This window comes from Apostichopus japonicus, chromosome 6, assembly GCF_037975245.1.
Source record: "Apostichopus japonicus isolate 1M-3 chromosome 6, ASM3797524v1, whole genome shotgun sequence".
In the NCBI taxonomy this organism is placed as follows: Eukaryota; Metazoa; Echinodermata; class Holothuroidea; order Aspidochirotida; family Stichopodidae; genus Apostichopus; species Apostichopus japonicus.
In genome coordinates, this window is record NC_092566.1 from 4,580,541 (window position 1) to 4,604,073 (window position 23,533).

The following is a 23,533-nucleotide window of genomic DNA, read 5'->3' on the forward strand; positions in this document are numbered from 1 at the left end:
GCTTTGAAGTAAGGCAACACTGCATGTATTAGGGTCTTGTACCAGGGAGAAGTTACCGTATTGTTTGAAGCCTTGCGTAAAGCATACCGCCGCATTTTGTAGTTACCTCGAACCAGTGCGCGGAGATTACCTATCAAGGACACCTACAGGTTCCCTATGTCATTAGAGATCTGTTTACCGTGTGTACACAGATATAGCCTGGCATTACGTATCCCTGGACGGTCTTCGAACTTTGTTGCGAGATTCATCAAACTTTATTAATAAACTTGATGGGATAAGTTGCCATTAAGTTTGTATGAGTTTGAACTTCAAAGCTTAAAACAACAAAAGTTAGAACTATGGACCCATCACCGAGATTCAGTATCGGTGGAGTTTTAACATCCTTCAGGTAAGTCACAAAGTTCAGTTCAATAGTATTCTCCTATAGCTAGTTCCAATCACAATCAGACCTGGTATGGGAACCTGTTAGAGTTGGACAAACTCCCCTCGCTTTGCTTCAGCGAGATTAGCTGTGGTAAGTATGCCCAAAACTATGCACACTTCATTCAGTGATTTTTTTCAATTAATATATAGTACGTGAATACCCTCGATAAATGCAGTGACGGAATTCCACCATTTTGTCTACCTGGAATCTGCTGGAATCTGTGTTATGGAAATTCAGACTATTAGACGTAGGTTTATATAACAATGCCAAACACGTTAGTGGTTGAATAGGTTACGATGTATCGCATCTGTATATGTAAGAGACTGGACGGGCTGAAAGAAGTCTCGACAAGATTCCAGGTCTAGTCTGAAGAAATTATTGTGCTGATTATGTAGGCTACCTTCCATGTTCAAGTAGCCTATGTAGAATTTAACTCTTTGGCGCTGTTTAAATTGAAAATGGCTGATACGTGTATGGACTCTCGTGAAGTTGTTAAAGCACTAGGCCTATATAGTGTTTATACATTTAAATTGCTCCCATATCTAGTCAGTCGTCAATCTCTATAGCTATGTTGTGTGTTACATAATATGTGCAATGTATTTCGCAATAATGCATTTGCTTGGAATTGATTAGTTGAAGTAGCCTAGCTCTGGCGTTGTCAGGAGGGCCGGGCCCCTGGCACAGGTTTGGGATTGGGGCACCTGCCGTAAGATCAATCAAGAGGTTCAGTGACGTTCAACTTGCCGAGCCCGAGTAGTGTACACCCCGTACCGTCGCGGGGGTACGGGGACCTTGGTGTGTCAAGGGGACCTTTGTGAGAAATACCCTGGTTCTCCCGGGACCCAAATACGAAAAAAAGCCATGACTACGCCCCACTCACTGAGAACCCGGCTAGTATATGTAGGCATAAGCTTTTGACCATGTACAGATCTTTCGAGGATGTGTTTTATCTGACACGTTTTTATTCGAGAGAGTTATACATAATAAAGTCATACGTAGCCCGCAACGACTTTTACTTGAGAGTAGGAGACCAAACTCGATCATATTCTTTGTAAGTTTACCACACCACATAGTAACTACTAGTAGGTGTCATGGTGTTTCATCTCTCACTTCTGGTCACGAATTCCGGTGCTGTGGCCGAGTGGATAAAGTTGGTGGCAGTGGAAGCAATCGGTAGGTTCTGGGTTCGATCCCCTGCCGAGTCATTGTAAGATGGGTTTTTTTTTCCATCCAAGAGCAATCTACGGTTTCCCACCATCTGATATGTTTTTATAAACTGAACAGATTCCAAATTTTTGAGTTAAAATATTGAATTGGAAGCCACCCGACGTGAAAGCTGTAAGCCACAAGCTTTAGATGCCTTGCCGAAGGCAAAATGAATATACATATTCGATGTTGATGGCGTATATATATGTGTGTATGTGTTTGTGTGTATGTGACACGTTCTTGTAAACATGGCAACTCAAAATGTTCATGATGGAAATAGGATGAACTTAATTCTTGTCATGTGGATCCATCGTAAAGAACTCTAGAAAACCCTGTAAACATGATAACTCAAAAAGTGCAGCTTCGGAGCAATTCCATTATGTGGTATGTGGATCACACTTGGTGATTTCAAGAATCTCATTGTTATTGGTAGAGGTCAAAGGTCATTTAGGGTTAACAGAAGTCAAAACTGAAACTCGTTGCAAAGATGATTACTCTTAAAAGTGATGGTTGGATGAACGTCATACTTGCTAAGTATGCGCCATCTTATTCGGTACAACGGCTCTATTCTTTTCTGTGAAGGTCAAAGGTCATTTGGTATAGACATCAACACCTGGTAACTCGAAAACGACATCTATGGTAACAGTCTGAAACCCAATAGACATGAGATCCACAACTGTAAAACTTGAAATAACTTCGTACTTATCCTATAGGTATTTGTGTAAGGGTGTATGTATTTGTGTTGAGGACCATACTGCTCACTTGAAGTCAGCATTCGTCAACATTTACAATTATGTTCGTAAAAAATATGGCAAAGAATCACCTTGCCATATTTTGTTTGGTTTTGGTTGCTTTCTGTTTGGTTTTGTTTTGTTGTTCTTTATTTCTGTCTTTTTTTTTATCGCGAATGATTCTTAAAACAGAAAACCTACTTCAGCAATGTTTGTATAGTGAATCCGTAAAGTCGTTTTGCCTTTGCCTTATCTCTACCTCAGTTTGAGGTTGTAGTAGGAAAATACAAATCAGGCTTATCAAATAGATTTAGCTCTTTAAACTTTAAATGGGGGTAAAGATCTAAGTATGTGCCTGACCTATCTTTAACTCCAAAGTCATACTAAAAAAGTACAATTTTATCGTCAATGATAAGGTTATCAAGGAGACCGTCAAGATTTGGTAATAGAAGAACTTAAATCTAACATTGTAAATGGGTTTGTACCTTGCCCGTCGCGTCAAGCGCCTGTACGAGACACATTGGCATTGCTTTCAACGAGAACATCTGCTAAGCATATTGCAGGACTGGTTGTATGGTACTTAATCACTAAACTAAGCTGTCGTCTCTTCGGATTAAGAATCCAGTATAATTATCATAGATTTCGACGGAGGATAAAACACTACTGATAAACACAACGAATTGGCTTCCTTCTTGAGGTAGGTTTTTTTTTTGGTATAAGCTTTAGTATACCATGATATATATTTTTTTCAAATTAACTTTAAAACAAAGCTGAATCGAAAATGCAATCTACCTATTCTTGAAAAGATCGAGGATAAACTTTAAGTTGAAAGAACTTCACGACAATAGAGTAAAGTAATTGACATGATGTTACATGTAAGTGAACATTTGTTGTGTAAACATGTCACTGTAGTAAGCTGATGCCTGTTGTCCTAAATTGATACGTGTAGTAGGCATGTACTTAACCGACATATGTGGTTGTACTACAGCCTGAAATGTTGTTGTACTCAACTTATGTTTATTGTACTAAGTAGATCTATACGAGTTGTAAACTTAACTGCATGTTGGTGTTTCAATTGACTGGCATGTTGTTGTACTAACCTGGCATGTTGCTGTATACTCAACTTATGTTTATTGTACTAAGCAGCTCCTGCCCTTGTACTCCTTCGGTGAAAAAAACCCTGAAATTTGGGGTCACCAAGCCAAAAAGTTTGAATACCAATTGGCCGGGAGTATAGACCCTGTAATTATGTGATTACTCTCGTTCGAGTGTGATCAGTTATCCATGGAATCGCCAAATCATGTTGCCGATAGATCGAAAATTAGTTAGTGTGTTCGCTATTTATAATGTGTCATGCAGCCATATTATTCCGAATCGCTGAAGGATACAGATAACTTGATTTTAAGAACTGAATCTAAATCAGCATTACACAATGGCGACTTAGTTAAGACAAAACACCAAACATACAAGCAACAGTACATCCATAAAGTGTCAAGTCTGGGTCTAGGGGAGATGTCGGGGGGTGGGGGCGGGAGCTGGCCCATCCCTTTTAGGAATTTTGGTTCCATCAGGTTGAGGGGAGTGCTTAATTGCGAAATGGTGCTATATTTTGCAACTTTTGAAACAATGTTGAAGACTTTTCGACTATGTAGGTTGGTACTGCACGTACATGATAGAATGTCTGTGCATGGTGTACACTATAGGATTGTAATGTAGTTTTTGTAAATGTTCTGACTGCCGGTTGAGGGCGAGGGCGAGGGGGGGGGGGGTGGGCTGATTTAATTCAAATGGGATAGTAAAGCCCCCGGAAGTACACGTGGTTGCGCCCCTGGGTACCATATTCAAACCTTTGGAGACAGAAGGGTCTCAGACGAACGATAGCCGTATTATAGAGGAGAATACGAATTATTTACAAGCTGTTTATGACAAGACTGTTTATGGCAAGCTGCTTATGGCACGTATGTGGCAAGTATATGGCAAGTTGTTTATGGCAAGACCTTCATCAATGAGTTAGAAATTATACAAATGTGTAACATCTTATATGATATAGTTTGGTGCCATGTTATTGAGCGCCCGTCCAAGGTTAAAAGAATACATTTAAATATATGTATTCGTCGGTAATCAGTTCAAAATGGCCGAATTTTGTAACATTCATAAGATCACGTGCCTGCACTGCATTTTGACTCGGAACCCGTTGGAGGCTCTGGAGTTTTCTAAGTTTGAAGTTGGTTTAGGTATGCATGATGGTAGAGTATAGGGAGTCACCATTGTCCAGTCTTAACGAACAAGGGAACGGACAGCTGACCAAATCCAAAGTGGCCAATCATAATCATTTTCGTATTGTACGATAAATTCAAAATATCTATACATCACGATCATAGTTTGGTCCCAGGGTCTTGCCGTCACTTCCGTTAATGATATTTATATTACATCGGCCCTGGATAAGATGAAACGCGATAAGCAAATCCGAAAGAACCTAGTTTACTTCGTTAACTAGCAAGTGGTATGATCTCTGAACTTGAAATTGTAGGCAACACATCAACAATTTCAGGCATTATACGCTAACAATATTAGGCAAATAGTATAACCAACCAGGTTGCACAAATATGGCTTCAACCAAATTTGGGCGGCTATACTAACGCTTGCTCACACAAAATAAGAAAACACTGAATAACGTATTACTGCTGTTGTCAAAACATGATAAAGTAATGAACCGAAAATGATTTAATTGGACATAATGTTAATTAGACATAATGTTACCAATGATTGGTGCATGAATGCATACGTCACACGTTTATCGCGCATGTCACTGGAACTTTACTCCCGTCAGTCAGTCAGTCAGTCAGTTCGTTCAAAAACTTCACTTCCACTTGTCCGCCTCATCCCTCACCCAATCGTGTCGTAAACCAAATTTCAGTTGCAATTTGAAAAGGGTTGGTGATCAATGGTGTGTAACATGTTAGAACTGCACAATGTAGACTACAGAGCCATACCCATACGTGAATAAGTTTTACGGTGCTATCACCACTGTAAATGTATATCACAATGATCTTAAAAAAACACTTGTCGACAAAACAAACAAACTTTATGGGACGCCATTTCGGTGTTTGCTTAAAACACGGAGTCAATCGGATATCAGATGTTTCACATTATCCTCCAAGTCAGAGAATTTTGTTCAATTTCGTGACACCTTTGTACACCCCGTTTCCCCTCAAATGAGTCAAATTAAATGTGTGTATAAGAAGGAAAAGCACCTTAAAACCAAAGTTCAAGTTCTTTTCCTGTTTCCACTCCACGTGAGCGTCGATGAATTAGGAACTTCTTTACTACATAGATTATGTGGATAGCTGTAAAGAGTCTTCGGAAATTGTGCCCTGGTCTATTGCAATATTGTTAAAATTGATTTTATATACGGCATGTGAAATTTTGTCGTGTCTCAATAATTTCCTTCTATAAGGTCCAAAAAGCCCTCCTTCCCAAACTGTGTTTTCTTTGGCTGCGCAAATTGAATGTTTATACTATGCTAGTCGTGACCCATAGATATTTATATATGGCCTAAAATTTCCCCCTCTACACCCCTGCCCCCACGGGGATTGATGATTAAGTGATTAACCTTCACATTTACTTGATTTGATTGCAACTAGAACTGAAGGCTATAGTAACACAAGCTAGCACATATTTGTTTATTAAAAAGTAAAAATAAAGTAATAATATGACGAGATGGCAGGGAAGACTCGTAGTTTTAACTGATGCGTGCACGGTCTAAAGAGTCTGCAAAACCTTCAATATTTAATATACTACACCACTTTCTCCTGAATTGTTATGCAAAAGAGGACACGCACATTTGCTATCCCCCCTCCCCCCTTTTCACCCACTTCGAAGTACATGTACCATGTTTTGGCACTGTTTCTTCATGTTGATAATTTCGTCATTTTAACAAGACATTTACAGAAGATGAGAGTATAACGAACGGATTTTTAAGACCGGAGAACCATACTTTGATCATTTTTTTTATTGATTTTTATCATGCTATCAAATTACTGCGGGCCAAACTTGCCTTTGTATAAGGCGTGTACTTAGTTCGGTAAAGCATGAGGTATTTGTAAGTGTGTGTCGCCCGGTTGGACACAGTTACAAAAGTGAATCAAGTTTACTGCTAGACCGGCTAAAACAATTGTCCATTCAAATTGCGACCACGAGCTAGAATCTGAAACTGCCCAATAGGCGAAAGGAAAACACAGCAGGATCCAAGATTGCTGATGAAGATGGTTTGAAACTAGGCTAAATACGCCGTATAGCCTATGTCGCGCTGCAGGCCTGAGAACTCTTTTATTATTATATCAGTTTAACGTTAACTTCAAGACTATATAGCTGAATCATGAGTGTTTATAAATAACTACTTCTGGCCTATATCATTGTTTGGTGTTACAATTCACATATTCATTCAATAATGTTGTTTTGTAACACCACGGTTCGTTGATTGTCTATACAGAACAAGGATACAGTATTGGCTGTATACTGCAGTATGCAATCAATAGCTGGAGTAGGTTCCAAGTATTTATAACACAGGCGAGGTTTCTTTAAAGTGGTAACTCTGCCATAGAGTACGGTAGGCTTTAAAACTGTGTGGGGCTTTTTGAAGCAAATATAGTCTTTGCAGTGCCCTGCCACAACCTAACGTTATCTCGAGCAGGACTTGCTCAAAACGAGCCCTTTATTCTCAACTTGTTTCGTTTCTTTTGGTAAGTTATATTATAATCAATTATATTCCAATAGTATCTTACTGCATGCATACTGCATGCATGCATGCAAAGGGGGTGGGTTGTCGTTAGTGAGGTATACTGTAGTCTACTGGGGTGGGGGGGGGGGGCGGAGGCGAGAAATTTATACGTCATGGCTGATGCTAGTTAAAGTATATGTATGTATGTATTTCGGAACTCGCGAAGAAGCCTCATTGGCTTATCAAAGCCGCAAGCTGACCAAAGTCAGTCTCTTACATTCATATTTAAGGTCCATGATTATGAATTGTCAATTGTCAACAACTCTGTAACTGGACGACATACATTAATTTTGAAGTGTCTCGAACTGGGGACCTTATGATTGGAAGGCTCCGGCGTTAACCACTGAGCTAACACTCCACAAAGTATAAAAACCGTTAACCCGACACAGTAGATTATATTGAAGATCTGCCTTGTAGCGAATGAAAATTGCAAATTGGATCGATTAAAGACAGGTTACATCAGGTAGTAGTATTATATATTTATATGGACAAAAGAGGGGAGGGGAGAGGGGGGGGGGTAAGACACCACAAAATGTTCTTGAAAGTTTTCATGTACACGCGTTCTCTCATTCCCCTTTTCTTTCACATTACCTATTATTATGTTAATTGTTGAATAATAAATCTGAAGGTCGTAATTACCGACGTAATAATTAAGGGATTTTCCACGATTCACAGAGCCAAAATTACCAAATAGGAAAACTTCTTCGGAATATCTGCTTCATTTAGTGCTAAGTAAGCTACACTTGTACGAATTGGTGTTCAGTTTAACATTGAGATTAAGTATAACTATATAGCAAGTGGGTTTCTGTGATGAAGAATCGGCTTATCTTTGGTGAAATATTTAAAATGATACATCTTAATATATCGCTTCTCGGCCTTTTGGTTAAGATCACGTGTAGTATCTGTTTCCTTTCAAGGGGAATGGTGATGCACACCCAACGATGATCACACAGTCACAGTCCCGATGCAAGGGGACTGGGGTTAGAAGCGGATCAGTCGTTCAGTAGTTTGGTTTTCGTGCCCAGGTTCTTTCCTGGGCGACTTTTTCTTAAAAAGCATCTTAATATATATTTTGATATCGTATAGTGAACACCTATACCCGACGCGTATATTCATTCAACTCTGTGCGCGAGTTTACATCCAATCTGTTTTCATTGTGTATGAGAAAACTAAAGTCATTCAAGGGTCTCGTAAGTCTTGAATAAAGTTTTAGCCAATACTATCGGTTTGTTGTATTTCTATTTCTATCTTCGATTTGTGTTCGTATCATCTCACAGTTGTACCGATATTTACAACTATAGAAACTATAGATTGATTGCATTCGTTTACACTTGTAATGCTATACCGAATGTTTGACTTCCATGTTGAACACGGGGAATCCACCGTATAGTAAACTATCGTGACTGTGATGTTTGGGTATTATTAGTTTACTGACGGAAGGAACGTTTGTAGTCCGATTGACCTAAACGTTGCTGGCGGGGTCGGGGTCGATCAGTCGATTTCATATGTTTCATGACTCACAGTTTCCGGAGTTAATGGTTTGGTGCCAGTTATTTGTTTTAACAAGACATAATTTATGTAAAGTTGCATTTTGTTGATTTCACTTCTGTGTTTGTAGTAACATAATACAAGCAAAACTGCCGTGATATACATAATCCTTGGCAAACTCGGACAAGCTGGAATATTCTTGTTTTTCATCGAGGTGATGCAAAATGCAGTCTTATGGTTGCTACAGAATGCAATATTGGGTGTTTTACATATCCTATAACTATATGCTTATTTTCTGGAGACATTTTTAAAGTGGTTTCTTTCCCTGCAGGAGCGGTAATTAATAGTTGGAGCGAATGATTTGAGATTGAGATTAGCTTTATGAATTGTAAATAGTAATAGGTATAACTTACTCATATAACATTTATGTTACGGAAATCGATTTCAAAAGTCTGTTTCAAATGTTTCTCTCTTTGACAGTATGGATAGAGTTCGTCAAGTGATTTCAGATCATCCTCATATAGCATTCGGTACTGCGGCAGCGGTTCTCTTTGGCACATCGATGGCGCTCAGTTCTTCACAAGAAGGAGCTCCTTCCGAGCGGAGGTTCGACTTTTCGAAACAGTCCATCAGATTAGAAGTACGTTAAATTTCTATTTCCTTTGTCATCAGTAATGTAGTATACTGTATTGTAATGTACTGTAATGTCATCAGAGGTGGTGTGCGTGCTGGGATAGGTGGGCGAGGGGATAGACAACACCCCCCTCCACCACAAATCGTCACATTGTAAAAGTGTTTTAAAGAAAATAGGATGGTGAAAAAAGGATTTTTCATGATTTTATAAGCAAATACTATTTAAACACCAAACAAACAAAATATGTCAAGGTGAGAGAAGGTGGTGTGTGTGTTGGGGGAGGGGTGGGGGAGGGATGGTAATACCGAAATCATGTGGCAAACCGGAATATGAAGTTCACTCTAGATGCTACGCTTGCAATCGGTGTTAACTAGTTGATTATGTGAGGGAGTGGGTCAACCATGGTAGATACAATTTGGGTGAACCCCTCCACCATACCCATCCCACCCCTCACGTCCCATAGCTTCACCGACCTGTAGAATCCCGCAATTAAAAGTACCACGTCTTCACTAAACTTAGTAGGCCCATATCCCTATGTTTACCAAAATGTCGACTGATTTTGTATTTGTTTGACAGGGACCTGAAGGTATCCGTGTGTCTGCTCAGAACAACATTGAAAAGGGAGAATATTACAGAGTTTATGATGAGTATGAAAATTTGTACGCATCCTTTCTGGCTGGAGAGAAGAAATCAGGTAAAACTTAAAGGCATTGAAGACTCGCCCCAAACCGCGTGCGGCCATCTGAAAAAGTTAACTTTCTGTTGCTTGCAAGTGACGTTTTGTTCGTGTCGCTACAAAATGCAGACAGAAATGAAACGTGATACCTCGTTATCTTTAGCTGGACCTGAGATGTCCATCGCTGTACACTGTGTTGTGGGTATTGACCGCAGCTGTATGTACTGACTGTACACTAGTGTCTAATTACCGACGGTAGCAAGAAGTGTGTGTATTTTCTGGGATCGATGGTGGTGTCTAACACGTCTGTTACACCTCATTCGAAACTAGGTCAGATTACCGGCATTAGACGTTTCTTTTGCCCGAGTTTTCACACCCTTTAAAAGGCGTTCGGACCCGTGATTCAAAGATTTCTGGTTCGACTCCTTCCTAGTTCATTACGCTGTGTCCTTGGGCAAGATGCTTTATCTTGATTGGCCGTCTCCACCCAGGGGTTAAATGGGTACCTGTGAGGTAACTTGTCATTGGGCGCAGTATATAACTGCAACCGTCTGAAGGGATTGTCTCTGGGACAGGTTATCATTGACCCCGGGTAATATAAATTCTATAAAGCGCTTTGAGACATATTGCTGGTATATAATGCGCTATATAAAAATCGATAATTATTATTATTATTATTTTGAAAATTCCAAATCGTTACGTTAACCATGTAGCTCTCCTAAGTGTTCTGTTTAATTATTTATCTCCTCCGAAATGCACAAATCACCCAGTTGGGACAATTTTTCTATACTGTAGTGTTATGTCCCGTTTTAAAGCACCTGCAGAGTGTCAGTATGAGCAGCAGGAATATCATGTTTCTATCAGATAAAGGTTAGGAACTGTTTGTAATGTCAATACGAGTGCTTGAAACATGATATGGGGAGGGGGGGGGGGGTGAGAGGGGCAGTTCAGATAGGTAATATAAGCATAATCAAACTCCCAACTGGCGCTACAAGTGATTACGGGTTGTATATATATTTATATATATTTTTTATGTTTTTTATTTAACTTGTTTTTGTTACTCTTATTGTTTGATAGAAGGTGGACCATGTTTGGGAACCAAGAAACAAGGAAGTAATGTCTACGAATGGAAAACCTACGGTCAGGTAAATTTGGGGACTTCCCGTTCATTTGTATTTTCCCCCCGGTTCTGTCCTTTTATTCTTATGCTTATCGTTCGTTGTATCGGCTACAATGCTACATTGTATAGCTGAAATGTAGTAATGTACAAACACTATACATTGCCGGTGTGTGCAAATCAGGTTTTCTATAAGCAGAAAAATATTTGATGTAAAACTAACTAAATTTGCGTTCCTTCGTATTGTTCGTACGCATTGCATTGAAGGGAATCGGCGCCATCACTATATCACTTTGTCTTAGTACCCTGTCATGTTGCTCCTCCGACCCCCCTCCTCTCCGACCGCCCCCCACACACAAATAATAACAAAATATTGCGAAGAAGAACCTTCTTTCTCCAATATGCACACAACACGAGTGTACCTTTAAGGTTATTGTAACCCTAGAGACGATTGCGACCAAACCGACAACTTCAAGAAGACAATGATGGTCGTGGGGTGGGGGGGGGGGGTGGGGGTGACGGTTTAGGACTATTGTTGATCAAGAATATCATATCGTACCGTACCACATCCCCGACCCCTTCCCTTCTTCTAAACTGATAATTCGTTGCTTTTTTGTTGATTTCCTTATCACTCAGTCCCTTTATTCATTCTTCTTGAACACTCAGGTCCGGGAGCGTGCCTTACAGTTTGGTTCGGCTCTCATAGAGAAAGGGTTTGAAGCCTCAGATGACACTTTTGTGGGAATTTACTCTTCCAACCGAGAGGAGGTAATTTCGATCCATTTGAAAGAGGATACGGTAGTTTAAAATGACAGTCCGCAAACTAAGTTTCGATAGGTCGTGTGATTTTTTTTCCAGTTCGTCGGAAAATTTATACAGTTTTCGAAGTTTGCCGACGGACATCAATTTCATTTTGTTTTGTTTTTAACATCAAATTCATAATCCAAGCTCACCTCATGGATTTTGAGTATAGATTCTGAGGTGTAGGGGTCTGGTGGTGTCGTGGGTCAGTCATCATGGAAGATGAAGATGCTGGGACGAGGGGGTCTGGTGGTCCGGGAGTCAGTCATCATGGAAGATGCTGCTTAGATCAAATGGCCAGACAGGATCCATATCTAACTATACCTTAGATTGAGCAATGTGCATGGTTGTCCCATAAGGTACTCAATGACAAGACCTCAATGGACTGCATGATCCCAATAAGTGAAAGATTGTTGACCGATTTCGCGAATCAGATCTCGTGGGGTCGGTCTTGGCCCGCGGATCGCATATTAAGAGCCCACTTGCCTTATGACGTCAGATAGTACATACAATACAAGATATAAGATAGATCAGTTCACTCTCAGATCACTCAAATTATAGAATTAATGTGGAACAGACTACATTCATCGAGTTACTATCAATAATTGTGTATTCATTTCAGTGGGCCATTACAGACATCGCTTGTTCTGCGTACAACATTATCTCTGTTCCGTTGTACGATACACTAGGGGAGACATCGACCAAGTACATAATTAATCTCGGTGAGTAAACAGACGATTATTATTATTTTGTTTTCCGGAGAAAAATACCGATGGAGGTAGTAGACTACTAATATATATAGGCCTACGGTTAAAGTACCAGGACTTGTTGGGTTTCAATTTGAGTATCGTTGTTGAAACATCTTCCTCAAACAAATTCTGTTAGCCCCGCATGTTTGCATTCAGAGCGGGGTACGTATAGGCCTTTATGCCAAAGTTAGGTACTATAATCATTTTAAGTTTATTTTATACCATATAATGACCTTATGTGAGTTAGGCTATATATATGGGAACGCTGCCGCATTTGCTATTCCGTACTATCCGGCGGCTTTAAAGTACAGGGAGGGTTCACTGTGTGGGGGATTTAGGCTGTGGGTATCTCTCCTGCAGTTACAGCGATAAGTTTACTTTGATGCGCCCACTTTATGTACATTTCAAACAGTGATATAGCCAGCAATGCGCAATACATTACAATTTCAATACGTTTTCTTGTCGGACTGAGGGTTTGAAAATGACAAAAATAATAATAATGTCGTTTGTCAATGGAGAATACCCTCGACATCAGTGATTTAGTCACAATGATATTACTTAATTGGTCAAAAATCCTATGATTAGATATTCTGGAAGCTTCACAGAGCTGTAAGCTTTACAGAGCTTTACATATTCTTCTCATTCTGCTCATTAATGCAATTACCCATAGTTATTAATAAAGGTATCAACTTGTTTGATAAGTTTAGATTTTAACTATATTAATGAAATGAAATATTAAAAAGAGCAATATATTAGTACGCTGTAGAACGGGATTCGAACAAATTAATTTAATATTTATGTATGTCCCGGTTTTGTATCAACTGACGTGCGTTATATACATGAGTACGCACGTTTACGATGCGAGCATCGCCCTGCTAGCCCAACTGAAGTTGCAAACCCTTGACCAGAGACTTCAGTTCAGACATTAAAGAAACGTTTAAATAAATGGGATCTTCCCAACATTGGACCAGTCATATTATGGAGCACAGGACATTATTATGATCTTTATCACACTGGATAGAAATTAGGTATTTAGTTCAGCAACCATATCAATTTTTTAAGGTAAACAAAATAGAACAGACTATAAAACTTGTCTTTTTTGGACACATCAAACTATATTCATAAAGAGCAACATTGGCTTCCGGTCCCTCACCGGATTATTTATAAGCTCCTGTTAATTATACAATCGTTGAATGATTCGGCTGCCTCATACATCTCTGACATGCTCCATACATACACTCTGATACGACGTCTTTGCTGCAGTAACATGCATTTACTCCAAGAACATCGGCCAAAACAGACATGGGATGACAGATCGTTCGAAGTATAGCTGCATGCTCCTCGCCTCTGGAATGATATTGCCAGTAGAACTCAGATGTTGTACTTCCCTCACATCGTTCAACAAAAAAAAACTTCTGAAAAAAAATTCTCATGTTATTCGTCAAGCATTCGGTAATGTTAAAGGCATTGAAGACTCGCCCCAAACCTCGTGCCGCCCTGTGAAAAAGTAAACTTTCCGTTGCTTGCTAGTGAAGTTTTTTCTTATTGCTACAAAATGCAGAGAGTAATGAAACGTGATACCTTGTTATCTTTTATCTAGACCTGAGATGTCCATCGCTGCTGTGTACACTGTGATGTGGGTATTGACCGTAGATGTATGTATTGACTGTACACTAGTGTCTAATTACCGACGTTAGCAAGCTGTGTGTGTATTTTCTGGGATCGATGGTGGTGTCTAACACTTCTGTTACACCTTAGTCGAAACTAAGGTTATATTACCGACATGAGACGTTTCTTTGTGCGCGAGTCTTCACACCCTTTAACCAATAATTCTTTCGTTCATTCGTTTGTGCATTCTTACCTCTCTTTCTCTTCCGCGCCTTCCATGTGGATATGCGCGCGCTATAAATCACCATTATTATTATTATTATTATTATTGTTGTTATTGATGTTGTAATTATTTCCTTTTCCATTAACCAGTCAAAATTCCCGTTGTCATGTGTGATAACTTCAAGAAAGTTCAGCGTCTTCTGGATCAAAAACCGGACTTAGATGTTTTGAAATTGATCATCGTTGCCGAAGAAACGATACCGGAAAATATCGCAGCGAAGGCTACAGAAGTCGGTGTTGAACTGGTGACGTTCCAGCAAATGACAGATCTTGGGAAGGAAAACTTGAAGGATGCCACGGTTTGTAATTATTATTTTTATTATAATTTGCAGTTTTATTCAATTTGTTCTGCGTACTTCAGTCTTGGCATAGCTAAAGTATACGTACCCCACGGGCCCTCCATAATCCCCCAAACCATTCCCCTCCGAATGAATTATTATAACGTCTCTGCATTATCTTTCAACACCCTAGCTAAAGTTTTAATTCAGTCTTAAAGGTTGTTTTGTGTAAGAAGGGTAAAACCGGGTATCTTAAACGCATTTGTTGTGTAAACAGGTGGGAGGGAAAGAGGGCAGGGGTGAAGTTGAGGGCATCCCTGATTATCATGAAATAACATGGAACAAAGACCTTGATATGATATTTTGGTCCATACTTATTACCGTATATATTATTTTTATTCCGTTCTACAGCCGGGTAAAAACCAAGATTTGTTTACCGTTTGTTTCACAAGCGGCACCACAGGTAAGAAGACTAATTGCATACTTTGTTTCAATATGAAGGACATATAAGCTAAGACAGTTAACTCATTACCTCGTTCTGCGGTGAAAATAAAATTGTTATTCTGTGTCATCATTATTTATTCTGCATACCTCCCCCTTCTTCCCCCTCCCCTGTTCCAAACCATACCCTTCTCCTCCCTTCTCCTAACCACCTTTACATATGGCAGTGACATCATGAAACATATAGTAAAATGCTGGTTGCGTTTCCAAACTCGATTTCTCTTCATAGCTATACTCTAGTCACTCCGTTTAATATTCGATGTGCACTGTGTATAATGACAATGACCGCGTATATGTGATGTTTATAGCACGTAAGTGCGTAATTGAGGAATATCATAAAACATGGAATACCATAGGTAATACCGTAGGGATTAACATAGGTAAGTACGTATGGATTAACATTGGTAATACCGTAGGGATTAACATAGGTAATACCGTAAGGAATACCATAGGTAATACCGTAGGTAATACCATAGGTAATAAAGGAGGGAATACCATAGGTAAGTCCGTAGGGATTAACATAGGTAATACCGTAGGGATTAACATAGATGAGTCCGTAGGGATAAACATAGGTAGTACTTTATGGATTAAAATAGGTAGTACCGTAGGGATTAACATTGGTAGTACCGTATGGTGTACCATGACCATAGGTAAGTCCGTAGGGATTAACATAGGTAAGTCCGTAGGGATTAACATTGGTAATCCGTAGGGAATAACATAGGTAGTACTGTATGGAATATCATAGGTAATACCGTAGGGCATACCATAGGTAAGTCCGTAGGGATTAACATAGGTAAGTCCGTAGGGATTAACATAGGTAATCCGTAGGGAATGACAGAGGCAGTATATACCTATTTGTTATGTATTGATTCATTACTTTAACAGAAATGAAGCTCGCTACTCTTTTGCGTTGGTGTCCCAAGCCTGACGTGAAGGCGGCTATGGGTTATATCTCTGGGAGCCCAGGATCAATTAGTGCTCTCAATTAGGGATAGTCCATTCCTATTGTCATAATACATTATCATTGACGCCTATAGCTCTCAGCAGGTGACAACTACCTTCGTCCCATATCTTTGCATATTTCCCTTGGATATTTTCAATTTCGTCATTACTTTTAATTCACAAACAATTCCTAAATGGCAACTTGTTGATAGTGACGTCATTCATTACTCTTACAATCCATCCAATAGGCGACCCGAAAGGAGTGATGTTGACTCACGGTAATCAACTGTGCATGGCAGGGTCCGTTAATGCGGTAAGAAAAAGACAAAAACAAACAAACATCGGATTATATCTTTAAAGGTAGTCAGTATAGGCCCCAAATTATAGCATGCTATAAAAGCTAGGAGTTTTCAAAAAGTACTTTCCTGGAGGTCTTTACTCTCCAAATTGTTCTCAGGTATTTTGAAGGAACACACAAGATGACTGAATGTCCCAGTAAGGAAAACTTTCCTCGAAGGTTGTAATAAAAACGGTTAATTGTGAACAAAGGTGACCATATTTGAATATCTAGCATATTTGGGGCAAATACAGCATACCTATAAGCAGAAATTGGGCTTAGTCCGAGGAACATCACAAACGATGACGTAACATAACAGTACTGGCGTAGGAGCCCATTTATATCGGGGTGAGGGTGGTAGGGGGGCTGTAACGATTTGCCCGAAAAAAATTAACCAATATGGAAGGGCGTACTCGTGAGATCCCCCTCACGGTTTTAAATTCGAATTCGCTATAATAACAACGTCTTGGACAAAGAAGAAAAGCATGGAGTGCGAACTGTGCCAAAACTCCGCAACATCACTGTCAGATTAGTCGGGCAAGCTTAGAACGTTAATATAATTACCAGAGGCAAAGTCTATATGGTAGTTATGGTAGTCTATATGAAAGTTGTGCACGGCCCTCCACTGGCCAAGGGTTGACTCTCACTAGTTTTTAATGATATATGTTACTGTCTTAATCCAATAATTTTGTGATCCTTTATATAATGCTTTTATATAAATCTATATTTTATTAATTCATAGTTTATAACTTATAACAAGTAGTACACTAAACACTTTAAGAATTTAATGTACGTGAGCAATCGTTTCGTTACGTTTCGTTTAAACATCCCTTTGAAATGAAAATAAACCTTTCGAGTGAAATTTGACCGTCAGTTTTGTAGCCTTTGTATTTTAAATCATATCTACATGCTATAGCTACATACTCATAGGTTTCATTCTCAATATGACAAAATGACCGTCTTTTACTTAGGTTGGTGTCAACATCGACAAAACGGACAGACATCTATCGTATTTACCACTGGCCCACTCATTCGAACGAACAATACTGGTAAGTATAATACTGGTTAGTACCTCAGTATGAGTAAATGTATTGTTGGTCGGCGTATCGTTTACGATCAATACTGGTAAGTTTTTCAGTATTAATATATCTGACAGATGAACGATACTATACTATTAACTATCCAATATGATAGTCAGGTGGCTTAGCAACTTTAACGTTACCGGCCGGACAAAAGTACCAAATTTGGCATGGAGTTTCTTTTCGACCTATCTATCGATTTTATCCGTGGAACCCACTTTATCGGTTCCGATTTTTCAAGATGGCGGCCAAAATCCAAGATGGCCGCCAGATAAAAAGGAAATGTCATATATCTGGCTGTAAAAATCAGAGATGAACAAATGAGGGGTCAATTCAGGTGTTTCCGGGGTCACTGAAACAGATGATGATCATGGCATGTTGCTTGAGTAACCCACTTCCAAGATGGCGGCCAAAATCCAAGATGGCCGCCAGAAAAAAACGAAATGTCATATATATGGCTGTAAAAATCGGAGATGAACAAATGAGGGGTCAATTAAGGTGTTTCCGAGCTCACTGAAACAGATGATGGTCATGGTATGTTGCTTGGGCCACCCACTTCCAAGATGGCGGCCAGAATCCAAGATGGTCCCCTGGAAAAAAAAGGAAATTTCATATATATTCAATCTCCAGACCCCCTGTGCCCTTTTCTGATCGGGACCATTAAACCTTCCGTCCTCAAACGTGTAAATGAATCCGGGCTAGCACCCTGACTATATGTTATGGCTGGTATTCTAATTGTGTCACTTTGGTTGAGGAAGCCACTTAGGACTTATTGGGGAACTTTGAGGTGTGGATAGACACTGTCGCAAACCCGTTATTATATGGGAGTTACGAGTGTCATGTAGGACTGATTACATTGAGTCAACTATATAATAGGGTAACTTGAGGGAAAACAGACCAGATGTGAATACCGACTCATTGAGAGATTTTGTAGGATTGTGCACCCTTCATAAACACAACGTCAATTGTGCGAACAACACACGCTAAGCAGGTCACTAGGCATCTGGGGCATTTAACTCGTTCTTTTCGAACCTGTACCCCAGGGCTACTGTTAGCGAGGATCTCCAGGAAGACTTGTTGTCTGGTATAGACAAGCCCACCCCCCCATAGTAAAACGATAGCTTGGGTTCGAATCTCTCCGTTGGTGAGCTCTGGACAGCGGTAGCAGCGATGAAGAAGGGAAAGTCCCCGGTCCTGATGGCCTCCCTGCTGAGTTATATAGGACTTCTGGGAGGTTCTCGGTGGGGACTTTAGAGACGTGTTCTCTACCGCTTTCCAGTTGAATTACATGAGCCAAACACAGAGGGCTGGAAATATTGTTCTCCTCCCAAAGTCGGGAGACCCTTTGGACCCTAATAGGCGTACAATAACGCTGTTAAATCTGGACTACAAAATCCTGGCCAAAGCATTAGGAAATCGCTTAGCGAATGTGATGCCGGATATTGTAGGTCCTCTCCAGACTTACGCTGTGCGAGTCCTTCGGATTGAACTCAGTGTTTATTCGTTGGTTCTCGTTACTATATAAGGACGTCACGAGCATGGTCACTGTTAACGGATTTACTTCTGGTCCCTCCCCGGTTCGAAGGGGAGTCCGTCAGGGTTGTCCCCTCTCCCCGTTGTTATATATTCTCTTCAGCGAAACGCTCAGTACCTCGCTGGACAGATGCTTGGGGTTTCGACCTTTCAATGTACCGGTTGGGGCTAGAGTTAAATGCGTGCAATATGCCGATGACGTCACTTGTATTGTGTCGGACCTCGTCTCCTTCAAGCCTTTATCGAAGGTTTTGGCCACCTTCTAAGAGGCTATGGTGCCAGACTTAACAAGTCCAAGACCAAAGGGCTGCATTCAGGAGGTTGGCGTGGCCAATCCCTCCCGTTAGATGCTACTTTGTCAGATGTCATGATCAGGGTAATCGGCATCTGGCTAGGTTATGGTGCCCCAGAGGCCACCACTTAGGCAGAGAAGGCTGATCAGGTGGAGGCAAGGCTCGACACATTCAATCGGAGGTGACTCTCCCTCCATGGGAAGGTTACAGTTGTCAATCGTTTTATTTTTTCCTCTCCTTCGGTATCCTGGTACGGTGATCGCTGCACCAGGTTATTCCTTGGTACGATTGGAGAGGATCATTTTTTATTTCATTTGGGGAACGTGCAAACCAATCCTTCTCAAAAGGACCGTTCTGTAAAAGACCCCCTTGAGCGGGTGGGCATGGTTTGGTCCACCTACCATCTTAACTGCGCTTTCTCCTTTTGATAGGTTTTTTCGTTGCGTTTGAGAATCCCTCGTTTGCCTTTTTTGGTTCTGGGGTGGTTTTCTTTTTCGCCACTACTGGCCCGGATCCTTTTCCAATAACCGGCCAAAGGCGACACGCTCTTCGGGGTGTATACTCAGATTGGTGACACACTTTGTAGAATCAAAGAGGAGGGTGGTCCAGTTGTTCTGCTTAACGTGGCCCACTCGGCTTGCCAAACTGCCATCTCTCCAGATGTGTGGTGTTCTGTGTTGTAAGTCACTAGATAGCCGTCTCCGGGACTTTGCGAGGAGGATTGCACATGGGGTCCTCATCACTAACCATTTTCGCCTAGTCAGGTGGCGATTAGGTTATGGGATTTGTCCCTGTGTGGGCTGTAAAGCCATTAGGACTATGCAACACCTTTTGCTGGAGTGTCCGGTTGGTGTCGGAATAATGGTTTCACGCCTTCATTATTGGTGTTATTGGTTGTTATTGTTGTTGTTTTGGTTATTAGTGTCATTGGTTGACCTCAGATGACTAGTGACCCGACTTAGCGTGTGTTGTTCGCAGAATTGATATGTGTTTATGAAGGGGGGGGGGGGCCTTGTCTATACCAGACAACAAGTCTTCCTGGAGATCCTCCCTAATAGCAGACCTGTAGTACATGTCCGAAAAGAACGACCTAAATACCTCAGATGCCTAGTGACCTGACTTAGCGTGTTTTGTTCGCACAATTGACGTTGTGTTTATGAAGGGTGCACAATCCTACAAAATCTCTCAATGAGTCGGTATTCACATCTGGTCTGTTTTCCCTCAAGTTACCCTATTATATAGTTGACTCAATGTAATCAGTCTTACATGACACTCGTAACTCCCATATAATAACGGGTTTGCGACAGTGTCTATCCACGGTCGATCACACCTCAAAGTTCCCCAATAAGTCCTAAGTGGCTTCCTGAGCCAAAGTGACACAATTAGAATACCAGCCATAACATGTAGTCAGGGTGCAAGCCCGGTTTCATTTACACGTTTGAGGACGGAAGGTTTAATGGTCCCGATCAGAAAAGGGCACGGGGTCTGGGGATTGAATATATATGAAATTTCCTTTTTTTTCCAGGGGGCCATCTTGGATTCTGGCCGCCATCTTGGAAGTGGGTGGCCCAAGCAACATACCATGACCATCATCTGTTTCAGTGAGCTCGGAAACACCTTAATTGACCCCTCATTTGTTCATCTCCGATTTTTACAGCCAGATATATGACATTTCGTTTTTTTCTGGCGGCCATCTTGGATTTTGGCCGCCATCTTGGAAGTGGGTTACTCAAGCAACATGCCATGATCATCATCTGTTTCAGTGACCCCGGAAACACCTGAATTGACCCCTCATTTGTTCATCTCTGATTTTTACAGCCAGATATATGACATTTCCTTTTTTTCTGGCGGCCATCTTGGATTTTGGCCGACATCTTGAAAAATCGGAACCGATAAAGTGGGTTCCACGGATAAAATCGATAGATAGGTCGAAAAGAAACTCCATGCCAAATTTGGTACTTTTGTCCGGCCTGTAACGTTAAGCCTAAAAATTGTTGCTAAGCCACCTGACTATGAGTAAACGTACCATTTACCTGTTCATTCCAACGAACTTATACTAGCTAGTATACACTTTTCAGCTGTGTAATCTAAACTCTCGTCAATATCTAAGAATTTATTCGGATGGTCTCCATTCGTCAAATAAACGATCAGAAAAGTAGTCTATATTTAGTATTTTATCAATTTCAGCTAACATATTTATGCTCAAATTTGTTTCTACCCATTAGTGGGTAACGCTATCTTGTGGTGCCCAGTTTGGTTTCTTCAGCGGCGATACCAGGAAGTTAATGGAGGACGTTGCTCATCTCAAACCCACCATCTTCATCGTGGTACCTCGAGTCCTGAATCGGATCTATGACAAAGTAAGTTCTTGTTGAGATTAGTTTGGCTGGTTTAATCTGTTATGATTGTTACCCTCAAACTCTCCAACCCTGACCCCACCCCCACCCACCCCAAACAAGTACTGTTGTGACATTTTCTTCACTATTTATTCTGATCAATTAAATTTTTGCGGCAAAAAATCGCTGTCAAACGATCATTTCTGTGTATTGATCGTTGTTCGAACTCTCCATAGCAATGCTATAAGAAACAAACACATGCCTTTCAATTTCCATCAGGCACATGCCTCCCCCTCCCTCCCCCCTCCCTCACTCCTTGACTTGACCCTCCACCAAGACCAACACAGATCATACGTGTTTCTTTATTTGTATACAGGTAAATTCAGGCGTGAAAGAAGCAAACGTTGTGAAAAGAACTTTGTTTAACTGGGCTTTCAGCAGTAAGAAAGCGGCACTTTTAAGGTGAGTAAAATAGACAGTTTGTTTACCATTTTTTCTCTCTCTTTTTGACTAAAAGTAAATTTCACAAGTTTTTTAATGTATTCGTCACCGGATCACTTCTCAGAACATCCACTCTCCTTCAAGGGGCTTCGTCCCCTCCCCTTCCTCCCCTTCCAACTCCACCCTCGAGGGGATCTGACCTTCTCCCCTCCCATTCAACTGTCTTAGTAGTATTTGTAATACGTCACTGCAGGATTCAATTAACCTTTATAGCTACCGAGTATTGCCGAGTGATGTCGATCATTGCCGACTTGTTTCTTTCTCTTTCGACAGTACCGGTATTCCCACCGCGGATACTATGTGGGACAGACTTGTGTTCAAGAAGCTTCAGGTAAGTGACAATCATTTAGTGACGAAAAATGTCTTGAAGAAATGTCCTGAAGTATCCCAGTAATTACTACATGCTTCGAAACATTCCTTACGACCATAATTAGTCATTTTTATAAGTTTGGAGTTGATTGACCATTGATCTTGGAACAGATTCATTCGTTCATTTATTCAGTATTTCACGAAATGATAGTGACATATAAATTACTAGAGGTATATCGTGATGGCAGGGTGTATGCATATAACATAGCAAGCCAAAACAAAAATATTATTGTAGATTTGACAAGGAGCTCCGTTTGGAAAACGATAATAGTTATGATAATATAAGGAAAAGAAAAAATCAATTTGTTTAGATGAGATGAGATGAGATGGGATGGAAATAAATCATGTACACATCCTCTCCATGTAAGCCTTTTCAAAATGTGTTCCCTTTACATTATATAGCACTTTAGTACCTTTAATTGCTATTTCTCTGTCTCTGTAGTTCATTAACAAAAAACATAAAATTACTTTGTCTTTTACCCCGTCAATGAATTCCATACACCTCACATACCTCGGAACAGTGACAAAGTATCTCACTATAGATTACATAGCTATAGTTCGACATACAGCCTAGCTTCTACTTTTGCATTAGAAAGAATCTTTCTTCATTTTTTTTCTTTCTTTCTGTAGATGTTACTCGGTGGTCAGGTCAAATTAATGCTGACGGGAGCTGCACCGGTCAGCGGAGAAGTCCTAACTTTTATGCGGGTTGTGTTTGGTGTCACAGTGAGTATTAAATAAGAGCAGCATGGGTTTGTTTCGTTGTCAACAGTGACATAAACATCTTCTTCTTCTTCTTCCGGCCAACAACTATATATAGTTTATTCCCTGCCAATGTATGATGTAAAATATTATTGCTAGTGCTAGC

At 40.4% G+C, this 23,533-nt stretch overlaps 1 protein-coding gene across 5 annotated transcripts in view; it reads left to right on the top strand.

Annotated features, from left to right (window-relative positions):
- The window catches only part of LOC139968740 (long-chain-fatty-acid--CoA ligase 1-like), a 28,246-nt gene continuing 4,713 nt past the window's right edge, over nt 1–23,533 (top strand). Inside the window, exons 1-14 of one of the 5 annotated variants that reach the window (XM_071973074.1) lie at nt 1–388; nt 9,110–9,269; nt 9,840–9,957; nt 11,017–11,084; nt 11,723–11,824; nt 12,480–12,579; nt 14,587–14,795; nt 15,186–15,237; nt 16,466–16,530; nt 17,526–17,603; nt 21,685–21,819; nt 22,172–22,257; nt 22,570–22,627; nt 23,296–23,391. In XM_071973074.1, coding sequence (XP_071829175.1) covers nt 339–388; nt 9,110–9,269; nt 9,840–9,957; nt 11,017–11,084; nt 11,723–11,824; nt 12,480–12,579; nt 14,587–14,795; nt 15,186–15,237; nt 16,466–16,530; nt 17,526–17,603; nt 21,685–21,819; nt 22,172–22,257; nt 22,570–22,627; nt 23,296–23,391 — 1,377 coding nt within the window. In that variant the 5' untranslated portion in view covers nt 1–338. Of the gene's footprint in view, nt 515–1,500; nt 1,632–2,886; nt 3,059–6,891; nt 7,104–9,109; nt 9,270–9,839; nt 9,958–11,016; nt 11,085–11,722; nt 11,825–12,479; nt 12,580–14,586; nt 14,796–15,185; nt 15,238–16,465; nt 16,531–17,525; nt 17,604–21,684; nt 21,820–22,171; nt 22,258–22,569; nt 22,628–23,295; nt 23,392–23,533 lie in introns of those variants that run through there. The other 4 variants (XM_071973075.1, XM_071973073.1, XM_071973076.1 and 1 more) reach the window with 4 other exon arrangements.